The sequence below is a fragment of the Atractosteus spatula genome, chromosome 2, assembly GCF_055471065.1.
Source record: "Atractosteus spatula isolate fAtrSpa1 chromosome 2, fAtrSpa1.hap1, whole genome shotgun sequence".
NCBI classification, from domain to species: domain Eukaryota; kingdom Metazoa; phylum Chordata; class Actinopteri; order Semionotiformes; family Lepisosteidae; genus Atractosteus; species Atractosteus spatula.
In genome coordinates, this window is record NC_142707.1 from 13591878 (window position 1) to 13617104 (window position 25227).

The window sequence follows — 25227 nt, forward strand, 5'->3', positions numbered from 1 at the left end:
GTAGTGCTTGAACTGGAGATTACAAAACTGAGCAAAAAGTGTGAAATCGGTGCATAGTAAATGAAGAATCATATGCTAGTGTCTGGTGTGTGTGCTCTTAGCTGCTTTTTACCTCAAAGAATTATGGGAGTATGGAAGAAGCTACTCAGCCATGTTGTTGAAATCAATAATGTGCTTTTTTTCAAGAAACAGCTGTTAAGAACCAGTTAGTTTCTAACTACCAAACGGGTTAGATGGGCCAAAAGTCTCCTTTTCTTTGTATCTCTTCTTATGTCTCTGGGGTTCTTATCCCCCTCCTGACTGTTCTCTCTTCTCTGCAGGGCGCTATATTGAAATACCTCCCAACCATCATCAACGATGTCCAGCATGTCTTTGAGCCCGTAGAACTCAGGTAATTCTGCAAATGAAAGTTGCAGTTCAGAAGCCAGTAAAAATGATTTCTTTTGGAATAATCTTAGACGGTAGGTGTGTTGCCCAAGCCTTAAATAGGCCTCCGCTCTCACCAGTGAAGGTTCTGGATTCATCCAGCCCTTGATCACGCATTGTAGAGATTTGTAGAGACTGTGGAGCAAACTATCTGTCCACACTGGTGCTGCAGAATCGCTATCAACAGTGCGCACCCTGGGACATGGAGCAGTGGGGTTCATTTTCTTGTTCTGGAAGACGCATTGTGAGCCAGTGACAAAGCTTATGAACATAAGACAGTTTTATAAAGAAGGGAGGCCATTTGAACTATTTGATCCAAGGATCTCATACAGCTGTTTCTTGAAAGAAGCTAGGATATCAGCTTCAACAACATGGAGTTTCATAATCTCACAACCATCTCTGTAAAGATGTACCTGCTGTTTTTGGCTTTAAATATACTTTCACATAGTTTCCACTTGTGTCCTCTGGGTCGTGTTTCCCTGTTAATTCTGAAAAAGTTTGCTGAGTTGACTTTGTCAGTGCCTTTAAAAATTGTGAATACTTGAATGTGGTCCTTCTTACTTTTCTCTTTTCGGGACTAAAAAGGCTCTTCTTTTAGCCTGTCAGTACAGAACATTCCTTTAAGTCTTGGAATATATAATCATACCCCTGGGGGTGTACCTAGAACAGTGCACTCTATAACTTAAGAGTATCAGTTTTACTCATAAGACGTTTTTGGTACATTTATTCTCTTTTTTACAGGAACAGGAACAATGCACAGCATTTTTGGGCCATACCATGCATTTGTTTTAGTCTTTCATTGTGTTTTGTGGGGCAGGGGGATTACACTGAAGCCTCTGTGTCCCCAGGTGGAATACTGATAGACACAGGAAATCTTTCATCCCCACTGTTTTATCTCTTTCAAAGTATCATAACTGTCTTCTCCCTTATCTTGCTGTAACACTGTTGCACTGACTTCTTGGCTGAAGTGAAGTGAATTGAGAGCTTTGCATAAGAAACAAACAACAACTTTTGTTCTGGCCATGCTTTCAGTTATACAGTTGAACTCTTAATTTACTTAATAATAGGATTAATTAGAAATATTCAATATATTTCTAAAGGGCCGCATTTAATTTTTTGTATTTCATATGTAAAAAAAAACAACTTGCAAATGTTCCAATTCATATATTAGTTTAAGGTTTCAATTAGTTTAAAAAATAATTTGGAATGAATTGAATTATATTAAGAGTGTTAAAATGAAGGTTAAGTGCTGTGTTTACAACATAGTGTAAAGTAGTTCAGTAGGTTTATGTAGTCTGTGCCGCATGCTGCCTTGTGATTTGCAAAGTATCAGGTAACAGAATTCCAGCCCTGGTCAGAGCAACATATTTGTGAATCTGCAGATAAAAAATAAGGTACACCTGTATCCGATTGCTCTTCTCTGGATTGCTTGCAGGACATCATTATTGTTTCTCTAATATATGGTGACTAAAACCATGAATAAAACTGCCATCTTATGAGTGCGTTGTGCAATCTGAATGCAACTTCCCTTAATTTGTATTGTATGCTTTTAACTGTATATTATAAAGTGTTGTTTGCCTTTTTTATTGCTAGGGTTTGTACCAGGAAGTTCACTATAACAGTGCCTTTGTTTTAACCAGTGTGGCATTCTTTTAGTATCTGTGTTCTTTTCTAATGAGTACATTAATACTTACCCTCCTTTGTGTGCTCTTAGGTTTACATGTTCATTATTCTGCTTGTTATAGTGAATGAAGTAAATTAGTTATAGATTTTATAATAAGTGATCAGCAGTTGGTGACTCAAAAGCGAGTGGTCTGGGACTGGGCATGGTTGAGGAAACTCTGATTTAGAGGTTTTGTTTTTGAAAAGAGGTGTTGCATTCAATAAAAATCGGAGTCTTTCTTACCGGTGGTTGAATGACAAAACCTGCTTGATTTAAAGTCATTGATACAACTTAGCTTTTTTAACATAAGATGTGAATTGCTGTGAGCAGTGGGTGATCCTGTATCATCAACTATTGGCAAGCACACTGACAGACGTGCTCTTTAAAGACCCTTCTCCGATCTGATTTTGCTTGACCTCTGTGACTGTGCTGGCTTATCTTTCTCTGTGTCTGTTTCCTCCAGTGTTCTGCTGACCAAATTCATTGAGAGCATCCCAGACTTCCAGCTGGTGCGCCAGAAGCTGGGCTGTATGTGCAAGATAGTGGAAAGCGACCTCTTCAGACAGCCAGGTGAGGCCCGGGTGATACCTGCTCGAACCTGCATCAGCACACTGCTCAGCGATCTGAGTCACGTCGTGCAAGCATGCGCATCCTGGATTCCTCCACAATAAAGGGCTTTAAATTTTCACCTCTGCTGCTCCAACTTGCATTCCTCCACAATGTCACTTCCTTGAAAATGAACAGCACCACAGTGATTCCCTCTCTTCCTTATATTCATCCTTCTGCATTCCTCCTCCACCCCATCAGCCCCTGCACCTCGTCCTGCAGCCAGGTGGGCGACCCTCTGCCAACCAGCTTAAGCCAAAATGTCTTCTATCTACCTTCCCGATAGACATTCCTAAACGCATTTCATTGTTGGGTGTTCATTCTTTGTGAATAAGTATTAATATCCTCTGCTGTTTGTTTGCTTTGTCTCAATAATGTGTTCAGTTTTTAATGAAATATTAAAATGTCTGATGCTCTTTTAATTTTTTTCTAGCAAAGTGTGAGGCCCTTTTGCTTGACTCTGTGGAAAATGCTCTCAATATTTAACCCCCCCTAAACCTCTTTCTTGTTATATAAGGTATATAGAAAATTATCTATATGCTACAGTATATGAAGACCTATACATACAGTATATAGGAAATATATCAAGTAGGTAGCCCTGTCAGCATGTGTAGGCTGCAAAGGAACAAGTGAAGGTTTATTCCATGCTGAAAAGAGAAGAAAGGAGACACAACGTTTCGGCTGTGGAGCCTTCTTCAGGTGTGTTCTTCGGGTCAGCATTGAATAAACCTTTACTTGTTTCTTTATAGGAAATATATGTCCTTTTTGATCCAAAAAAGATAATGGTTAAAGTAGTAATTGACACTAAAAGGTATTTCTTTTTCTGTTGGACAGTGTTCAATTTCCCTTCAGTATTCTTTGAGTTTTGTAAAGGGTGCTGTGCACAGAAACTGAACGCACTGAAGTAATCAGACACTGGGTATATGTGAAAGCTCAAGAAGAAATATTTTATGTAATATTTAAAGAGGTTCATGCAAGCAGGCACAGAGATTTATGATCCACCCACGCCTAACAAGTTACAGATAATCTGAGGGCTGCTTCCACCTGTGCTGGACACAGCATCTCACGTTGGCATCCATGTCCGCCTTCCAGAGTGTCGAGATGTGCTGCTCCCCCTGATGACAGACCAGCTCAGTGGCCAGCTGGATGACCACTCCAACAAGCCAGACTATGAGGCCTGCGGCCAGCTGCTCAGCACCATACTAGACATCCTGGACAGGAAGGATGTGGTGAGTCCGTAAAAAGTAGAGCGGGGGTGGGGGGGCAGGTTCTTCTCACACCCCCAGTGTGAAAAGCCGGGATTGCCCAGGAGACTGACATGAGTTGGTTTTCTGTCCTTCAAGCTCTTACTCTGTGTCTCATTATCCCACCCACCCGTGTCCCTCATCCCCCAGGGTCCCACCTCGGCTCATGTCCAGATGATCATGGAGCGCCTCCTTCGCCGGATCAACCGCACCGTCATCAGCATGAGCCGCACCCTCCCGCTCATCGTAAGATGTGTCTCTGTGTCTCTCTGTGTATCTGTCTCGGTTTCTTTGTGTGTCTGTCTCTGTCTCTTTCTCTCTGCATGTGTCTGTGTTTCTCTCTGTGTGTGTCTGTCTGTGTCTCTGTCTCTGTCTCTCTTGTGCACACACATGTAAGGGAATTTCTACAATTGTGCCCCCATCTTTCTAAAAGTCTTTGTAGTCTCTGTCCTTGATGCCCATGTGTTGCCATTCCAGAGAACAAAGCAAATATCGCACTGGGTGAGCAGTAATAGTGGTGGTGATGTAAGGTATGACTCAGCTTGACAGCTGATAAGAGGAAGTTGGCTCATTAGTGAGAGGTTGTGGAGAAACCTGGCAAAATTACAGACTGTGATTATTATGTGGAAGTAATATATTAACAAAATCATGGTAATTATCATATTAACTTGACAGTCGACTATTTGCTATAATATGATTATTTGCCGCACTTTCTGTGCCCTATTGTAGCATCGTACATGAAGATTGAGATGGTGGGGTGTTTTGAAGCGGTAACTGAGATACTGTTTAAACCTGATTCTGTAATGTGATATCATGTCATTGATGATGAGTACCATGTCAGTAATTTGAGGCTAGTCAAGTTATCCTGCCTGTCGCTGTAGATTGTTGTAATTTCACAGGCTTCCTACTTTCTACTTCTTCTCTCTTCAGGGTCACTATCTGTCCTGCATGACAGCCATCCTGAAACAGATGGATGACTCTCACTACTCCCACTACATCAGCACCTTCAAAACACGACAGGACATCATCGTAAGTCAGGCCTTCCCGAGGTGCCAACTTGTGTGTAAAGAAACATTGAATTTCAGAGCAAATGTAGTCCTGACAACTTACAATGAAACATTTACGTATAGCAGGGAAGCAATATAGGATCTGGAAAAAAAGACAGATTTCACTTAAAACACAGTTTGGGAGCTTTTTTGTTTATATGAGAAGAAATTGAGCTGAGAGCTTTTAGATGTGTCCTGTACATGTGGCATGCAGAAATTATTCTGTTGTTGCATTTAAGAACATAGGAACACATACAAACGAGAGGAGACTTTTAGGCCACCTAGTTTCTTTTGTAGTTAGTAGCTACTTGATCCAGGAATCTTATCCAGCAGTTGTTTGAAAGAAAAATCCCACCTGGGCATCTTGTTCCACATTCACACAAACCTTTGGTTAAAAGGTGCCTCCTGTTTTTGGTTTTAAATGCTTTTACATGTACTGTAGTTCCTATTTGTATTTTAAGTTCGTTTCACTTTTGATTCTAAAGTCCAATAGGTTGACTTTATAAATGCCTTTTGAATACTTGTGTCAGAATAGAAGGACCAGGTCTGGGATTGCAACAATGCAGTAATCCCAGTCATAGGTGGAAGCACATTATTCACAAACCCCCAAAAGCTCTCTGTCATGGGACACATATTTGCAGGTACAGGGTGCAGCTTTGCAGGAGATTCTGATAACTCCTTATCTCTCTCTGTTTGTTTCTCATCCCGAATGATGAACAGGATTTCCTGATGGAGACATTCATCATGTTTAAGGATCTGATCGGGAATGTGTTCCCTTCAGACTGGATGATCATGAACCTCCTGCAGATCAGGTTAATGCACTGCACAGCCTTTTTCCTCATACAGCTCAACTTCGCAATTCTGGCCCTAGGGACTCAGACATGGATTAGATCAAGCATTTAATTCCGTATGTCAGTTAGAATTTATGAACCCAGTAATGAATGGCCTATATTTACTTGCATCTAACTGCTTCATTCTATGTACAAATCTGCCAGGGAATACTGGGCTTGTAACTTATGAAAATATTAATTCCAGTCAGGGGATGTCAGTCTGATTATCAGAAAAGTTAGCAATGTTCTCAGATGGAGTTCCCAGTTGGATTGTCCTGCCCAGAAGGTGTATTTTTTTCTGTGTTTAAGTATCAGTCCTGGGACTAGAAAAACGTAAACATAGATCAAAGAGCGTTCTTCATGATTCTGGTTAATTCACCAGGTAATTCATTAAGACCACCATGCTGAAGAATAAACAGTGGGGTGGACCACAGCAGAAATCAGAGAAGGCAGGGCACAAAAAGAAGAAAACAAGAGATACAGGATCATCTTTCTCTTCCTCCAAAGCCTAAGGCGTGAGAAAGATTCTTGTTTTAATCTAGGAGACCCGATTCTGGCTGGGTAATCTTAGTTATTGGTATAAGAGATTTTACAGTCTTATTGCTCTAGTCATGTAAATATTTGACTGCAGTAGTATACAATATACTATTCTATAGTCATTTAGACTAACACTTGTTTTTTTGTCTTGTCTATTGTTTCCTAAAACTGTTCTAGTAACAGTATTAAATCTGTATATTAGAAGTAAAAGCTAGGGTGTAAAAGTGAGTTTTAAGACAGGATTTCAAAGTGCTGACTGACTTGCAAGACCTTTTTTTCTTGTCATCTTGTCATCCCTTTGACAGCTCTTTCATACTGTACTATGCATAAATCTGAGCCCAGGCTGAATTGATGTACACAGTGTGTTTGCAGAAAGACTTATGCACACTTAAGGGCCCAGGGAATGATTTCATATCTTAACAATTCATTGATGGTGTGTAAGAGTGGGATAGAGAATTGCAAAATTCACAAAAAAGCAAGAGAGTGGGAATAGAATGCAAGTTACATGTGGTGGGCTAATTTTAGTGATCAATTCAGATTTGTAGAGAGGAGAGGCTGCATGAAACTGGAAAATGAGAGATGTACTGAACATGAAAGTAAATACACTGTGCCTGAAAGTGGAATCACGAGATCACACCAGTGTCATTTGTTTTTGAAGCATTAGGTTTTTTTTTTATTTAACCTTTTAATTCTTCATTTTAATTAAACACCATTAGTTGTTTTGAGCTCTTAAATAGAACTTCAAATTATTTTAACACTACTAACACTGCCTGGAAAACTGATTCTTCCTGAAAAATCTGTTATAAAGTTTGGAGGAAATAATTGCGAAGTGTCCAAATGAGTGAGATATTAATTTTATTCAGTTCTCCATTAAGCAGGGGGAAGCCCTAGGGTGCTGGAGATATGAAAGTTTCCACTGGAACTCGACAGGCCGGTTTTTAAATACAACTGTACTGTTCTTAACCTCCATCAGATTGTGTTTGCACCATGTTTGGAAGCTCTTCCTGTTGAATTGCTAGCTTATTTGAACATTATCTCTCCGTAGGGCATCTCATGCCCCATTTTACAGATCCACTTTATGGGCATGTTTTAATTCCAGCTCGCGTCTCTCTTAAAAATGACCAGTTTGCTCCATTAGACTTTTTTTAGCTTCTGACTTGTGGTTTAAGAATAGAAAAGCAATTAACGGGTGTAATTAAACACATTAAATCAGTAATGAAAATAATTATTAGCTTTTAATTAAGGATTCAAATAAGTAACAGAGCTCAGCAGTCCCTAGCATACTGGGACCAGATCTCAGTATCATTTTTTATATTTAAACATTCCTACTAAAATGTTTAGTACTAATGTGTAGTTGTGGATATAATTGTGTTACAAATCTAAATTAAGCAATTTTCTGCCTACATTTGTTAGTTTGCATTTTTTCTCATTTCTCTTTGTTTTGATTTTAACTTTTACCTTAACAGAGTGTTTCTGCGTGCAATCAACCAGTATGCAGAGGTTCTCAATAAATACTTCCTGGACCAGGCCAGTTTTGAGCTACAGGTAATTCCTCTTTGTACAGTGAAATGATCCTGCTCCCTTCGAGTTAACAAAGATGTTTTAGAAATTAGAAGACACATTGTACAGTTTTGTAAATCACTGTAGCATGCTGTGAATCTGAGAGTCTTCTGTATGGCTCTGTACTTCCTTTTAGATGTGATGCCATAAACAATGCTATTATTTAATGTTTTATAAAAATGACTATGCCCTACTGTCTCAAACCCAGGCTCTTCAATGTCAATACTCAGTGTTGATGTTTAAGGTATCTACTGATGAGCTCTGTGAAGGCACAGTGCCCATTGTTTTTGTCTTTGTTATAAGCTATATACTGTAAGCATGGTCTTCTAAAGTCAGGATATCTGCAAGAAGACATTTACCGACATCAAAATTGACACGCTGTCGAGGCTGGTTTTGGGAGAGCAGTTTTCAAATGGATAAAGAATTATTTTTTGTATTTCCTAGTTAGCATTTTGGGTGACCTCATATGAATGGATTTAATATGGGATGGCCTGTTTGTCTGCAGCAAAAAATAACAGGGACTGCTGCAGGGTTTCACTCCTGTTGGTCCGCAGTTTCAGCGCTTGGTAAAACCATATGGTAATAGTCTGGCTTCTAACTCCTGTTCTCCTTGCACAGCTCTGGAACAACTACTTCCACTTGACTGTGGCCTTCCTTACCCACAAGTCCCTGCAACTAGAGACTTTCTCCCAGGAGAAACGCAACAAGATCCTGAACAAGTAAGTCTCCCAGAAACAAGTTCATTTCTATTTTAGTCTTCACAACTTGGTTTGTTGTTGTGACACCGAATTAGAATGGGAAGGCAGTTATTAAAATCTCTAAAATACATTGAAGAGAAATTGTCTGATGTGCATTAGTGTTCATTTTCCCTGTAGAGCTGATTTTACTTTAGAAAGTTGTTTAGTATATGAAAGAACAGCGCTCTAATGGTATGCTCAGTTTTAATTGATTTTAATTGCTATTCCTGCTAGAATACTGTGCAATGCAGAATGTGCTCAGAATTAATGTTCCCTGTAGATTTTTTTTTGATGCAGAATTGACAATTTCCATGTAATTGCTTCCTTTTCTAGTTTTGTTTGTTCCAAATGTATCCGTTGTTTCTACAATGTCAGGACAGTCAGGAAAACACATTCCCAGAGTAGCCAGTTTGTCCAGATGAAGTAATTGAAGGGCAAAGGAATGTATTCTTTTACACTCGGCGTGTCTGTAATGTTCTTGTAGAATGTTCTGTAATAATTACTATATCAAGCCATGGGAAGAAATTCTGTATGTGTACTTTTTCGTCAGGCCTGTAATGTTTTTTTCCTGATAATTAAAGCTTGCAGTTTTTGAAGTCAAGAGAGGAGGCAGACTTCCATCTTTCTGATTTTTACTAAGGAGAAGGGGAATATCTGCTACAAATGGCAAATGAAAGCAACTTAAAATGTGCTGGTTTTCTGAATTGTTCAGCTTTATATGTTGCTTTAATTTTGCTGTTTTAGAGTAGATGTTAATGTTTTGTTACTACAACCAAGATTTAAACTAAATGTTGGAGATTGTGAAATTAAGTCATTCTGAAATGCTAAAACTAAAAGATTAACAAAAAAACACAAATATGGTTGAACACAAGTCATGTTGAACCCACTGCTTTCAGATCACAAAATTACTGTGCCATCGCTCATAGTGATCTGTTCACTTTCTCTCAAAGGGGTAGTTTGAATGAAATGAACAGCATGATCAAAAGTAGTGAGATTATATTGGAACAAGAAGTGGCTAATTACACATTGTTTATGTTGTGCTGTTTTAACAGAAATCTGAAATTTAAATTCAGCATTCAAAACATTGTGAGCAGAATTAGAAGGAAATATGATTAGAATTCAAAACCTTGTGCAGAATTCCCCTGAACAAATACAATGAGAGAGATAATAGATTCTATTTAACTTACTTGAACTTAATTCTGGGTAAATAACAGTATTCCCTTCTGTTTTTGTCTGTTAAGATATGGAGACATGAGGAAGGAAATTGGCTTTAAGATCCGGGACATGTGGTACAACCTTGGTAAGAAAGAGCCTGTGGTTTTCCTGGAACATACTGTACTGGCAGAAACAGCCATTTCGTGTCGGTACAAGCAATCAGTAACAGAAGAAATTGTGCAGCAAGCTTCTCAGTTTATCTCTAAATTTATAACTGAAAGAAGGCATTAATAATTTTTCTTAATGTTTAAAGAAATGTTAAGATTGTGCAATGCACTAGTAATATTATGTGCAATTTTAGTCACCGTGTTATAAAAAATATATTTATTTTGGAGCTAGCCAAGACAAGAGCAACCAGATACATTCCGGGGCTTAACAGAACATTCAACAGTAAGAGGCTTAAACAGCTGAATCTTATTAGTTTTGGAATGAGAAGACAGTGGGGTGACCTTATCCAGGTACTCAAAATCATGGACAAAGTCAGCCGATTGGACTCCTTCAGAATAAACATTGAATCACAATTGGAAACTACACAGAAGTGCGTTTGGAACTGAGAGGAGGCAATGCTTCTTTACACAAAGAGTAGTGGGAGTGTGAAGCAAGTTACTCAGCCATGCTGTTGAAGCAAATGCCCTGGCGCCTTTGAAGAAATGGCAAAATAAAATCCTTGGATCACTTAGCTACTAACTACCAAACTGGCTAGATGGTCTAGAATGTCATTATCTTCTTAATAACATTGTTAATGTCCTTAAGAAATGTTTGAAATGCTTGTTATTAATACCAAATGGAAAAATCCCTTTGTGAAAAACCAACTGTTTTGAAAAATCTGTTTTCTGTGTGATGCATATGGAATGAATTGTGTGCAGCTTTGGCGTATTCCTTCTCCTACATTTTTATTCCATCAGACAATTCCATTCTTTGCATTTCACTGAAAAAATGCTTGGAGGATTAAAGAATTGTGTTTAGTCTATTTGAAGCAGTGAAAAAAAGATGGATCGCGTCCCTTCTGCTCAGAATGCACAAACTTGGTTCTTCATCTTTAAGGATTCTAACAGATAACTGACGATTTTCTTGAGGTAAAAAAAAATAAAACCTTGCGAGCCCTCTGTAACCCCTAGGTCCCCACAAGATGAAGTTCATCCCATCCATGGTGGGCTCAATCTTGGAGGTGACACTGGTTCCGGAGCCCGACCTGAGGAAAGCCACCATCCCCATCTTTTTTGACATGATGCAGTGTGAGCACAACTTCAGCCCCAACCACACCTTCCAAATGGTGAGCCCCATTTTCCTGCGAATCCCGAGCATTGAAAAGAGCCTTATCAGCTGTAACTGCAGCAAAGACGGCACCTGAGCACTCGCGACAGATTAACATTCGCCATCACCCTGCAGACTTATTCCAGCCACCACTGGCAGCAATGCAAGCCGTACATCTTTGACACATGCTGTGTACCAGTTTGCAGATGTGGTCTTGAGGGATTCCAACCCATTCCTTTCATAGCCTAGACAAGCACGTTCACTGGTCTCTGAGCCCTACATGCCACATGTTGCCCCAACTCATGCAAAACACTCTTTTTTACATAGAGTAAGTTCATTTTGGTGCTCAGTATGTATTTTGGAATTACCTGTATAACAGGGGTTTTAGTGCTCACAATACAGTTTTTACAGTTCTCAAGAGGGCACAGACCCCAAAGTTTGATGCTTCTCTGGGCTCAAACTCTGGGGTCTGTGCAGGGCTCAGGTGCTCAGAGGTGTGTGTGTGTGAGGTGGCAGTATATTGTGGCAGTGTAACTATTGATCAAATGCATTGATGCCTATAAGCCACTGCAATCGTTGGTGAGTAAAGGGTTGGGGGGGGGGGGGGGTAGCAGGTCTCCGTGGATAGAATTGGCTGCAGCAGAGATGTCACACAAGCCCCGACACGCCATTTCTCCCAGCAGCAGGTTTTAAGCTGGTTGGGACTGCGCACACAGTCCATCCTGGTCCACTGAAGAATGTTACCTTCGCAGTTTAGAAGAATTGATTTTTATGGGCTTGAAGTCCCGCTAATGGAGACCGTCTGTGTGCCGCAGTTTGAGAACGAGCTGATCACGAAGCTGGACCAGGAAGTGGAAGGAGGCCGTGGGGATGAGCAGTACAAGGTCCTCCTGGAGAAGACGTAGGTTTGCCCTTTCCAGCTAACACGTCCTGTCATCCTTTTGTGTCTGTGTCCATCTTTCTTTCTAGTTATGTATAATTAAAACCCATTTGAGGCATTTCATTTCCTTCCTGTCAGAGCCATCCTGGAGATCTCTGCATTTACAGCTGTACACTAATCCTATATTTGGGTCTGTGTTTGACTGTGTGTTTATCTCTTATATGGTTTTGTCTTTTGGGCTGTGCAAAGTGCAGATAAGTAATAGAGCCTTCCTCTGTTTGTCACGCCAGCAATTAACCTTCTTGCCCTGTATCACTCTCACTTATCTGTGCCAAACACATTTTCCTCACAGGTGCTATCAAATGGAAACAATACTGTGTCATCTTTGAAGAACATCTTACATTTCGGACACAACAGCAGCCATCATAAAAAGCAGTTGCTGAGCAACTAATCACTGTTTTAATTTAATGACAGTGACATGTTTCTTTCAGTTTTGAAGGTTTTAGCTCCTACCTGTACATAGAATAATACAGGTAAATGGACTAGACTCCTGTTGCTCTGTAGTTTGATCCATTTCAGGTTGCTACCATTTCCTGTTTTTTTAAAGTTTTCTTACGCAGCTGTCTGTCCAGTTCTTCTGGACCTCTCCTTGGTTACCTGTGTTTGTGCGTCTGCCTGCAGACTGCTGGAGCACTGCCGCCGCCACCGCTACCTGTCTTCCTCAGGGGAGTCTCTGGCCCTGCTCCTCAGCAGCCTGCTGGAGAACCTGCTGGCCTACCGCACCATCACTCACGACGAGAGCCCTGAGCACCGCATGAGCTGCACTGTCAACGTGCTGGTGCGTCCGCTCGCCGCCACCCCCCACCCCCCCCAGCTCCGCAGCCCCCCATAGCCCCCCGCTGTGTGCTGAGCAACTCGGGGGCAACTATGGGCCTTGGAGAAATGTGCCACAAATCTTCAGATACTGACACCGACTACTCCATTCCCTTCGTCGTAGTGATATGCAGTGCTGTCTGTGTGCAGCGTTGCGTTTTTCAGCTCAATGAATCAGAAATCATAAGATGTCCTGATGCCATCTTATGACTGAAAAGGAAATTGAGTGGTTAGTGTGGTTAGCTTAACGGGGACTCTACTCCATTTTTAAAGCCAGTTTCAAGAAACACTTGGATGAGATCTTCTGACAAATGAGCTGCAGAACTCCTGACTACCAAACAGGGCAGCTTTGCCAAAGGTCACACATGAGAGAAGGCTATTTCTTATGTCAGTAATAATTATAGAAATAATAATTCTTTACACTTATGTAGTACTTTTCTGGATACCCCAATGCGCTTTACAGGCAATGCGACAGCAGCCATAGTGCGCCAGTATGCTCACCACACACCAGCTATCAGTGAAGAAGAGAACAGAGTGATGAAGCCAGTTCAGAGATGGGGATTATTAAGAGGCCATGACTGGTAAAGGCCAGGGTGAGATTAGGCCAGGACACTGGGGTAACACCCCTACTCTTTTTGAAAAACACCCTGGGATTTTTAATGATCATGGAGAGCCAGGTCTTCGGTTTTACGTCTCATCTGAAGGACGGTTGCTTTTTACAGTTCCCATCACTATACTGGGGCATTAGGACCCACACAGACCGCAGGGAGAGTGCCCCCTACTGGTCACACTAATACCTGTTTCAGTAACAACCTTAGCTTCTCCATGAGATCATTCATCTGGCCATTACTGGCCAGGCTCACACCTGCTGAGTTTCAGTGAGTGACCAGTTGTGAGTTGCAGTTTGCAGAGTGCCTGTGGGATAGGGTTTGGATTAGCTGGCCGGGGCTGTCTGGGCTCTCAACAATACCTGCCTGGCTCCACCACCAGGCCTGCGTTGATATCTCTGTGGGACATGTCTGTGCTGTAGCTGGCCTAAATCCTCCTGTTTTTCGCTGTGGAGTTCTTAGTATGTCTAGAAATTAATGACTCTGATAGCTGGGAAGGTTGGAGGATCACTTTCGGCACTGTGAGCTGAGGTGTAAAGAAACAATTTGTAATTCCAAATTGGGTCGATACAAAATAAAAACAGTATTAATCTCAGTAGTCCCTGTGTCAGTATGTTAAACACAAAACAGAGCAGACTCAAACACGGCAGTGTCTTTGGCTTTAGGCATCGTTACAAGGAATGTCATCACTTCCGTATCAAGTCCAAAGTTTATCGACTGAACTGTTATTATTTAATTATGTTATATACTGCTCCTTTTTTTTGCATAGTTCTTTTTATTAAGGAAAAAGGCAGAAATAATGCTGGAATGAAACAGAGCATGCTTTTATCAAACTGGAGCAGCTTGTTCACCTTGTTCCTTGCACAGTACATTAGTGTATAAACCTCCCAGGTTTACAGTTTCAACATTTCAGAATCGTCTTGTCTGTATTGCAGAACTTCTACAAGGAAAAGAAGAGAGAGGACATCTATATCCGGTAAGCCTTGTGAAGTGTGGAGGGAAGGGAGCTAAGGTTGTGCTGAGGAACAGGAAAAACATGTACTGTGCACCAACAGTTAAAAGGAATATCTCCATACTATGAAGAAATCTTACTGCTGTGAAATATTTTCTTATTCCAGCTTAATTTTCCAAAATTGACAAAAATGTATACATTCTTTCCCCGCTTGGTGCAGTTATACTTCTTTTTGGCAACTCCACCAAGTGGACTTTTCAGGAAATGGGAAAGCAGAAACATGTGATCACCAGTACAGTAAAAAGATCACCCTATAGAGGTCAAATTTAAGGTCTCTGCTTATAGAAACATTTATTCAACCCATATTTGCCACCCTGTTGTTTACTAATCTTTTCTTTTTTGATCATGATCCCCCAGTGCACTCACCTGTGGAGCGATTTGTCACATGGCAAGCTCCAAAGTGCTTGACAGGAGAGAGCTCTGATTGGGGGAACATGGCATAACTCGATGACATTGTGCAACAGATATCTGTGTGTGCTGATTGCCAGGAAGCCGAGAGAGCCCTGGCTGGCTTAATTCCAGCCCTGCTCCATCAACATCAGCTTAATTGTGAGGTCTCACTTAGGGAATCCTGGTCACGGCTGTGGAGCTGGCAGTACAACTCTGACTCGAAGTCATTACTTCTAGGCCATAGCCTACTGTACCTACGGTAATCTGAGTCCCTTATGCTACTTCAGCCCCATGGGATCCCCTTACTGTAGGCTTTTAGAAAAGGAACAAACACAAAATAAAAATAATTGTTTGAAAATCCCCCCAAAAAGGGCTCTTCTGTTAGATTTCCACTGCACTTTACACCTTCATTGTGTTGCCTGTTTCACTGGAAAGAAGACTGGTGTTAACTGTGAGGTTAAAATAAATTAGTCACACTTTCTGCTAGATGGGCATGCTGACCATAAAGCTTGGGCTGTAGTGCTCCTTAAAAACACCATGGCTAAGTCTGGACTTCACTCTTTCTCACTTTCCAGGTATTTGTACAAGCTGAGGGATTTACACCTGGACTGTGAGAACTACACAGAGGCTGCCTACACTCTCTTACTGCACGCTGAGCTCCTGGAGGTCTGATAGTCCGAAAAACTCCTGTGGGTTTGGTTCTGCCCAACAGAACTGAAGTGCACTGTTTATATGAGTAGAGTAGAGTTCATTGTCACCTGCACAAGTGCAATGAAATGCTTATTTGCATGTATGCTCCTAAACAAAGACATCAAGGAAACACCAGAAACAAAAACACAGAACAGTGGCAGTAACAACAAGTTAAATAACATACATCTGTGTGAGCCAGTGGTAGGAGTTCAGTAATCTGACACTTTGAGGGAAGAAGCTGTCTCTGAGTCCAGACGTTCGTGCCTTTATGCTCCTATATCACTTACCGGAGGGAAGGGGGGAGAAAAGTGAGGAACCAGGATGACTGGTATCCTTGACGATACTTCCAGCCTTCCTGAGGCAGTGAGTAGTAAAAATGTCTACTACTATATGGCCCAGGAAATGCCCACTACACGCTTAAATAAGTGATTTATTTTTATCCATCAGCTTAACAGCTTTTGAGAATTCTCTGCAGTAACCTTTCATGGACAAAGTTGGTTCAGGTCTTGGTGAAAGCTCTCATCTGTAGTATACAATATTTGCTCCTACCCGTAGTTCACAAGATGAGTTTTTTAATTTTGCGGTTTTTCTGCCACTTTCTACCAACTCGCCCTGTTTGCCTGTGAGTTTTGCACAAGCCCAGGCAGTAGATGTGAGCTCTATTTTCCTGCACTGTCTGTCTGTGAAGGTTGCTGGGGGGGTGGGTAGGTTGCTGTAGCTAGGCAAATGATTCATGCTCCTGTTAAGACATCACATTCCAACCATTTTTTCCTCTGATAAATTTAACCACGTAATGGGACAGTCACTTTTTTTTCCTTCAAGCAATACTTTCTGGGACTTTTTAAGGGACTTTTTGAAAAGATTGCCAAAGCTGCTTCACGTTGGCTTTAACATATTAACTTTTCAGACTAATAATTTATAGGCTGTTTATGAAAATGACTCGTGGTGTGTAGATACTCAAGGGCCAAGATAGATGGCCCAGTGAAACTCAGTCAGTTTTAATGGTTGAATTAAAAAGTCGTGAAGGAGTGGATTTGTCATTTGCTCGGTCACGTTTCAGATTCAGAACTCCAGAGTAAGGATGGCTTTGTAATAGAGGAAGTCATTCAGAACCACCTCTCAGTGTCGCAGAGCCTGTTTTGCCAGCGTTGCATAAACCTGAGGTGTAATGGACTGTGCCTGTCTTTGTGTCTCCAGTGGTCCGACCAGCCCTGTGCTTCCCACCTCATCCCACGGGATGGCTCCCAGGTGTGGTCCCAGCAGGAACTCAAAGAGAAGCTCTTCCAGGAGATCATCCACTACCTGGACAAAGGCAAGGTGAGGAATTCAAACATTTCTTTTATTGAACAGCATCACCTGAGAACCAACTGTGATTTATAGGAAAGACCTGACTATGCAGCTCGCTCCACTACTACAGAATTCACAAAACACAGTGCATCAGTTGGCAAAAACATAAGAATATATTGGCGGTCCATTGAGGGGAGGAGTCATAGATGGCCGATACAGGTATGTTTCTATCCAGAAGATAAGGAAGAGATGAGGGTGGCTTTGAGAACTACAAGTTCCAGAATCCTTAGAATCCAAATGAGGAAATGAGCCCCAGCTGAGCAGACACTTTGTGTAGAAGCCATCAACACTATAAGAAAAGTTCAACTAAAAAATGCTTACATGTGAATGTTTGATCTTCTCAGAAGACCTGGAGAGAAACAGAGCTAAAGAGTTTTAAAAAACAAACGAACGATACAGCACTAATTTAGTCATCTGGATAAGAACCAGAACTTAGCCTTAACCCAGGCCTAGACCCTGATTTTTGTTGTATAAAATGTTCATGTTTATATGCTTTAATTTCATGTATGATGGAAACAATCCTAGCATTTTAGATACGGTAGGAATCGTCACAAACATTGCTGGAGCTGTAATAAGCACTTATTCCAGTATTTGGGTGCTGAAGTCTGAAATGACTGATGACCACGATCATCAATCTAACCTTGGGAAAGGCCCATTCAATTACTATTATTGGGTTGTAAATCTGCCACCTCTTCTGCTCTCTATCCCTTCTTCAGGCAGGGACAGTTCAGACCAATGCCAGGGTCCTGAGAGCCAATGGGGGGGAACTCTGAATCGCGTTATTTGGACCAAGGTGTTGCTTGATCAGTCTTAGTGATCATGCTTTTTAGGCCTTTGCTCATTAACTGTTTCAAACTTCAGGATTAAAATTTCAATAATTTTTAAAATGCATCATATGCTGTGTTGGTTTGTTACTACTGATTATCTGGAGTGAAGATTTGTTGAGTCTTATTGCATGTGAAGTCACGCTGTAGCGATGAATTGTGCAAGCCACAATGAGCCGCCATCATTACAACAAATAGAACTAATTCGATCATTTTTCGGATGACCTGCATGCTGTTCTTTATAAAACGTGTGTAGTGACCATTGACAGCACCGGAAATCAGCGTTCACAGCTTCAGAGGTTTTATTTTCCTGTAGATGAGCTGCTGTACATCTTGCATTTACTGTCATAGTCAAAATAATCAGCATGCAGGCTGCTGATCTGCTGCTGGGTCAGAATATTGCCAGTTAGTGCAGCTGTTGTGGTCAGCGTCTTTACAAGTGCCCAGCTGTGTGCTTGCTGTTTCAGATGTGGGAGAAGGCCATCAAGCTGAGTAAGGAGCTGGCAGGGATGTATGAGAATCAGATCTTTGACTTCATGGAGCTCAGCCAGCTGCTGGTAAGAGAACAGCCAACTCTCATATCGTTCATATCATCTTTCAGCAGTCATATTTCATCGTAATTGTAGCTGCTGTGCTTGGAAAAACAAGAGAAAGCCCATGGCATGCATCTTGGTACTACTAACTACTTGTTACTCCTTGGACAATCTGAGTATCTTGCCGATAGGCTGCTGAAAAAGATACAGCTCTACAGTACTTAATCGGAAGTACTGCTAATAGGGGTGGGAGACTGGAACAAGCAGCCCAGAGATGTTGAAACAGATATCCTAGGATTCTTCAGGAAAAAGCTGGATGAGATCCTTGGATCATCAAGTTATTAAATGTAACATTTATTACAATGTTTAAGTGTAATATTTGTTGTAATTGTTGAGGCTCTGTCTGCTTTCTACTGAAAAAAGGACTATATTATGCTCCTTTTTCAAAATGTGTTTCCTTTTTTAAATGTCCTCTGATCTCTTCCTGTAAAACAGTTAATAACATTTAAGCAGTGGTTTCACTTTTCTCTTCCCTAAATTGTCATGAATCAGGGATATTATGTTGAAATTGCACAAGATAAGATAAAATCACTTTTATTGGCCATATTTCAATTTCTTGCATTAGGGATTTGTCTTTTCGCATACCCCAGCTTGCTCTCCATGAGATACACAGAAGGGGAGAGAAGCTTGGGGTCAGAGCGCAGGGCCAGCCATTTATACGGCCCCCCTGGAGCAGTTGGGGTTAAGGGCCAACGGAGTAGGATTCCTCTGCTGGCCACGGGATACGAACCAGCAACCTTCCAGCCACAGGCGCAGATCCTTAGCCACAGAGCCACAATTTGTACCGACACATCTTAAAAAAAGATATTGCTGCTCTAAAGTCCAGAGAAGAGCAACCATATAGATTCCCTAGTTTGAAAGGAATTTCCAAAGCAAGATAATAAAGGGTAATGGGGACTCCCCTCCACTACCACCTGGATGATACAATGGCAGCCAGAGTGCGCCAGTCCGCACACCACACATCAGCTATCAGTGGGGAGGAGAACAGAGTGATGAAGCCATTTCATAGATAGAGGTTAATAAGAGACAATGATTGTTCAAGGCAAAGGGGAATTTGACTGGGATGCTGGGATTACACCTCTACTCTCTTCAAGGAACTGGGGCAAATGGACCCATGCAGACTGTAGAGTTAGCACTCCCTACTGGTCCTAATAATATCGCTGAGCTACCAGTTCAGGAAAATGGGCAGTAGCAAAATATGCATAGACCTGTATATCTGGAAGGATATACAGCCCCATCTACCAACAAGAGGAAAGATACCTTTTCTCTATTAGCACTTTCTCAAATGTCACTGTTCTGTAGTAATTGTTTTCATGGTTAAAGTGACAGAAAGCATTACAACTATATAACTGAAACAGCTGTCACCGCATGTAGGAAAGTTTAGTGCTGTAATTTTCGCAGCCACAGTGCTTTGGAGACTTCGTGTGTGCCATGAATAATAATATCACTGAAGGGATGTCAGTGGCATAGAAATGCGGAAGAAAACTTGCAGCAATACAAAGCTGCCATCTAGTGGTTATTGGGTTGAATTGCTGAATTTGAAGCTGGCAATGACGTCCAATACATTTATTTTCATCTGTGTCTACAGAAACAGCAGGCCCTGTTCTACGAGAACATCATGCATGCCATGCGCCCTCAGCCGGAGTATTTCGCAGTGGGATACTACGGCCTGGGCTTCCCCACCTTCCTCAGGGTGAGACCCCACTTCCTCTACTGAGTGTGTTTTGGCACTGCTTCTGGAAAGCTTTCACAAATACACTGTACATCAAAACCACTGCGAACTCTCTTGGTTCTTTTGCTTCACACATTTATCCAAAGTGATTCATAAAGGTGCAAATCCACGATGCATACCATGTAAAACATAGTGTGCAATGTAGTATCAGGAAAAACTGAAATTAATATAGGAAAAGTAGCTGCGTCAGCATGCGTAGGCAGCAAAGGAACAAGTAAAGGTTTATTCTCTGCTGAAAAGAGAAAAAAAGAAACAGAACATTTCAGCTGTGGAGCCTTCTTCGGGTGTCAGTAAATGTAGCAAATTGCATAAGTGCAGTCATTTGCATTATACAGGTTATAAACAATTCCAGAGAGTTAGGATGTATTATAACTGAAGTTCATATAAGCAACTTGGAAAATGTAAATTACAGTGAAAGTATACATGCGAGATTCAGTGTGTGACCCAGTGCAACAAAAAGGGTTAAGTTCTGAAAGGTGTACCAATTATAGATGTTGAGTGACCTCTTGAAGACTGCGGTGTCTGGTGCTATATCTATAGCCAAAAAGACGTGAGCTATTGTAATTTCTCTTGTTTCAGAATAAGGTCTTTATTTATCGGGGGAAAGAGTATGAATGGCTAGAAGACTTCAGCTTGAAGCTGCTGTCTCAGTTCCCACTGGCTGTGAGGATGACCAGCACATCGCCCCCTAGTGACGAGATCTGTAGCTCCGCTGGACAACGTATCCTTCTCTTCCTGTTTCCCCCCTGCTGAGTCTGTGGTTATCTGTACCTCAGGGCAAGGGCTTACCACTTTCAGCGATGTGGTAACAACTTGACGCGTAGTGCTAGAGATGCATGTTTTTATTCCAGCTACCAGCCATGTTATTGAAACTGATACACAAGCTTCTTTCAAGAGATGTCTGGATGAGTTCTTTGGATCAGTTAACTACCAAAACCTAACTAGGTGGACCAAACAGCCTCCTGTCGTTTGTTAACCATTCTTATCAAAGTCCTAGATCAAAGGGTTTTCCATTCCAGCATCAAAACTGAATTGCACTCGAGACTTTTCAGATGATCTCATTCCAGATAATTTCCAAAATCCTTCAAGTGTGTGTGGGGGGGGTTCCCCTTTCTTGTACCTGTCATAGTGCCCCAGGCTATAGATCTCTAAATGTGTACAGTTAGTTTGAAAAGACCTGCTCCAAGATATAAACCTTGAAGGCCGACCTTGGAAAAGCCAGGCCAGGCCAAGCCATGACTACCCTTAACCAGACACTGCAGACATCCAGTGTTTCACCGTCAAGCCTGTTCTCAACCTGCCTCCCCGCTTCAAGGACAAAGGAGTGCCAGAGCAGATCCTGAAGTATGACATCACACGGCCCTGTCTCTGCTGCTTGCTTCTTAAGAGCACGACCGCTGTTGTGTTCTCACCTGTGTACTGGGGTTCTGTCTAGTGCTGCTGTGGATCTGGTTTTTGTTCTCATTATGCTTGGATTGAGGGAGGATGGGGGAGAACATGGGTCCAATTAGCATTCCCTTTCATAAATTGAAGAATCTCAATGAAAAAAAAGGATGAAGTTTGTCGCACCCTTTAAAAAAACTTTCCTGGAAGGAGCTCTCAGGGTTCACCCTCCCACCCCGACCTGATGATTGTTTCACGAGGATTGTTTCCTCTGTTGGACTGCCCTTCACATCTTGGAGTACCAGATGGCAGTTTTTTTTTGCCAGTCCCCTTCATCCTTTTTAGTATTTTGAAAGAAAGTGCAATTCACCTATATTGTGTTAATGCTGTCTGATTGTGAGCTCTGCAAGCAGAAATTAAAGAGAGGTTTTCAAATTGTAGGTATAACTCAACGACGTATGAAGCAATATGCTTCATAACCCCTCAACTATATTCTCAATTATGGTTATAGCATTTACCAGGTTAAAATATATCCAGGTTAAATAGAATTCAAACAGCTCCTGAGAATTAGACCGCAGGTTTAATTCAGAAAAGTCAATGCCAGAGTAAATTCAGGATGTACTGTAGGTTACACTTCCAGTAGGAGAGACATTGTTAATCTTGTCCTCTGTGTCTTACAGTTATTACAGAACCAATGAGGTGGACCAGTTCCAGTATTCAAGACCCTTCAGGAAAGGCGAAAAGAACCCAGACAATGAGTTTGCAGTGAGTACTTCCCAGAGGAAGTTTCCAAGTATTTCCTGCGCTCTTCTGCTTTAAAAACAGCAATAACCTCATCTAAAGAGGGTTGGGGATCCACATATAATGCTAGTCCAGTATTCAGAGCTTGCTGTTTTATTCAGTGCAGAACCACAAGGACAGATTCAACCTTTAAAAGTGTCCTGTCGATCAGGTTTGGGGAAGATTCATGGATCTTCAATGCCTTGAGCACCATTGCCCACACTTCCAAATGTTACCTCCAGAACTCTTGTGGTCTGCAAACTCCACCTGAGTTTTAGAGTTGGGGGTAAGACTCCATTTCTTTTACTCCATATCTTCAGACCATGTGGATTGAAAGGACTACCTACATCACAGCCTACAAGTTCCCTGGGATTCTCAAGTGGTTCGAAGTCAAGTCGATATCAGTTGTAAGTGCATGACAAACTACGTGCTTGTTGCAATGAATGTGTGAGAGAGTTAGGCCATTTTAATTCTAAGCAACCTATGTTGGTTTGGGGTGAACAGTCCTGGTTGTGGTAAGCATGTGTAGTGTTAACTAGGGGGACATGCTGATAGCTTCTGCCAATATTTACTGCAGTTTCAATGGATTAGTGAGCAACCCTGAGCAATGCTAAGAGGTCTGTGCAGCATGTACATTTGTGATGGTAAAATGGCATGCCATGTGATTGCTGGTCTTTATAAGGGTATTTCTAGATGCTGTGTTTTGCTGGTCTATGTTTTTAAATGAGAAAGCTGCTCAGTCTTGCTGTGTCACCTTCAGTTTAGCTTGTATCAGTGTGTGATTGCAGTACGTGTGTTTCCAGGAGGAGATCAGCCCTCTGGAAAATGCCATTGAGACTATGGAGATGGCCAATGAAAAACTCAGTAACCTGGTGCAGCAGCAAGCCTGTGATCGCTCGCTGGCTGTCCACCCACTGTCCATGATGCTGAATGGCATCGTTGACCCCGCTGTCATGGGCGGCTTTTCCAACTACGAGAAGGTTTGTGCTACTGTGTGCCTTACAGTTTGTCAGTCTGTCATTCTCTCTGTTGGCCTACCTGTTTGCCTGGCTGTCCATCTTCTACAAAGAAAATTGTCAGTGGGGCTATCTGTACTTTGCCGTGAATGCAGTGATGCACTCCTGGGCTCCCGGTTCTTTCAGGCTTTCATGACCCGGTCATTGTTTTCCTTCTGCTAGGCTTTCTTCACAGACGCCTATATCGAAGAGCACCCTGAGGACCTGGAGCGCATTGAGATCCTGAAACACCTCATCGCCCTGCAGGTCAGATTGCAGCTCGAACCCACACAGTGAGATAGATGCTTTTAACGTTTGACAAAAAATACCAGTGGGAACAAGGGACGAGTCAAGATGGTATGGGAAAAGGTTGCACAAACCTCAGAGTCTCTCTTTCCTAGCGTTAATCCCGCATCAGCAGGGTCCGCTTGTTGGCACGCTCCATCTCCTTTTGGTGGTTTGAACCAAATCTTTGGGCTGACGTTGCCATTAACTGCAACCAAGAAATACTCCAACGGTGCGTCGCTCCGCCTGCCGTCGGAGTGGGGGGGAGGAGAACAAAGTAATGTAGCCAATTCATAGAGGGGGATTATTAGGAGGCATGGGAAATTTGGCCAGGACGCCGGGGTTACACCCCTACTCTTTTCGAGAAACACCCTGGGATTTTTAATGACCACAGAGAGTCAGGACCTCGGTTTTACGTCTCATCTGAAGGACGGCGCTTATTTACAGTATAGTGTCGCACAAACCTCAGAGTAAAGTCGATAAAATGCTGATGCTCCTGGAGAGTTTTTGAGAGGGCAAATCAAGAAGGTTGAGGTGAATTCCACACTTTGAAGTAGAAACAAAAATCAGTGTTTTGGCTGTTGGGACTTCTTCTGGTCTGCGTATGAGTGAGAAAGCAAGGGTGCACGGATAAGAAGAGAAGAAACTAAAGAACATGTGAAAGAGTGAAATTTTCAGTTGAATTAACTCGGCCCTGTGTAGTAGCACGCTGACACAGCACCCCCATTCAAATCAAATCACGAAAGTGCTGTTTCCAATGTCCCCTTTAGTTTCTGCCTGGCAGTGTCGAACTACTATGGGCCGATATGTTTTCACGGTTGTCTATATGGTTTTTCATCTGCTGAAACTGAACCAGATGTTCCCTTATCTGTAATACAGTATGAGTGCAAGTCACAACCTCAGGCCATTCAACCTATTGGACCTTCCCAGTTTCCATAAACTCTAGACATTTGCAAACTGGCTTCAGCCTTGTCCCAGTCAGTCACTAGATTAAAGACTACTAAATATTAGTATTGCGTTGTTATTCCATGACAGGTAGTATAAGACAATGCCAGTGTTACATTAGTAAAAAAGAAATGAATGGAATACAAACAAGGCAAATAATACTCATAAAGGTGAAGTCAGGGCAGGAAATGCTGCATTCATAGTTCGCTCACAACAAGCTATAATTCCACATTTCCCAGCACGTCGACCTTTTTAATGTCATTTGATGGTTTTATTGTATGTATTAATAGTTTTATCCAAAAATGCCCGTTTTATTGGCTTTCAATTTAGGACAGCCCTTATCCCCTTTTCACTGTCTCCTTAGATCCCACTGTTGGCGGATGGGATCCGAATTCATGGGGAGAAGTCCACGGAGCAGCTGAAGCCTCTGCACAACCGCCTGGTCTCCTGCTTCCAGGAGCTGAAGGAGAAAGTGGAGAAGCACTACGGTGTCATCACGCTGGTTAGTAGCACTCCCTGCAGCCCGGGTCAGCACAGACGATTGGTTTTCAAGCCCCTCCAGGACCGTTATCGACTGATTACTGGCTTAATTAGTTACGACTAAGGTGATCTTCATCACTGATGGAGGAGAATAGCAAAACCCTGCGGGCTTTGGGGCTCGCTAAGACCAGGCCAAGGTGTCCCTGATAGCAGAGCAATGAAGAAGAATAAGGAGAGGGTGAGATCACACTTGTGTGCTTCAGGACACAAGGAAATTCAAGTCAAGGCCTTT

The 25227-nt window shown here is 41.9% G+C and overlaps 1 protein-coding gene across 2 annotated transcripts in view; it reads left to right on the forward strand.

Moving 5' to 3' along the window:
- Positions 1 to 25227, forward strand: part of dock5 (dedicator of cytokinesis 5) — a 76494-nt gene that overhangs the window by 43375 nt on the left and 7892 nt on the right. For both annotated transcript variants that reach the window (XM_088908719.1, XM_088908720.1), the window contains exons 24-47: positions 321 to 391; positions 2553 to 2659; positions 3788 to 3924; positions 4090 to 4185; positions 4870 to 4968; positions 5706 to 5797; positions 7819 to 7897; positions 8531 to 8631; positions 9891 to 9949; positions 10983 to 11137; positions 11934 to 12019; positions 12680 to 12836; positions 14415 to 14455; positions 15457 to 15547; positions 16769 to 16888; positions 18210 to 18299; positions 19924 to 20028; positions 20647 to 20788; positions 21330 to 21411; positions 22131 to 22215; positions 22551 to 22637; positions 23034 to 23210; positions 23409 to 23492; positions 24820 to 24957. In XM_088908719.1, coding sequence (XP_088764845.1) covers positions 321 to 391; positions 2553 to 2659; positions 3788 to 3924; positions 4090 to 4185; positions 4870 to 4968; positions 5706 to 5797; positions 7819 to 7897; positions 8531 to 8631; positions 9891 to 9949; positions 10983 to 11137; positions 11934 to 12019; positions 12680 to 12836; positions 14415 to 14455; positions 15457 to 15547; positions 16769 to 16888; positions 18210 to 18299; positions 19924 to 20028; positions 20647 to 20788; positions 21330 to 21411; positions 22131 to 22215; positions 22551 to 22637; positions 23034 to 23210; positions 23409 to 23492; positions 24820 to 24957 — 2481 coding nt within the window. The remainder of the gene's footprint in view (positions 1 to 320; positions 392 to 2552; positions 2660 to 3787; positions 3925 to 4089; positions 4186 to 4869; positions 4969 to 5705; positions 5798 to 7818; positions 7898 to 8530; positions 8632 to 9890; positions 9950 to 10982; positions 11138 to 11933; positions 12020 to 12679; positions 12837 to 14414; positions 14456 to 15456; positions 15548 to 16768; positions 16889 to 18209; positions 18300 to 19923; positions 20029 to 20646; positions 20789 to 21329; positions 21412 to 22130; positions 22216 to 22550; positions 22638 to 23033; positions 23211 to 23408; positions 23493 to 24819; positions 24958 to 25227) is intronic.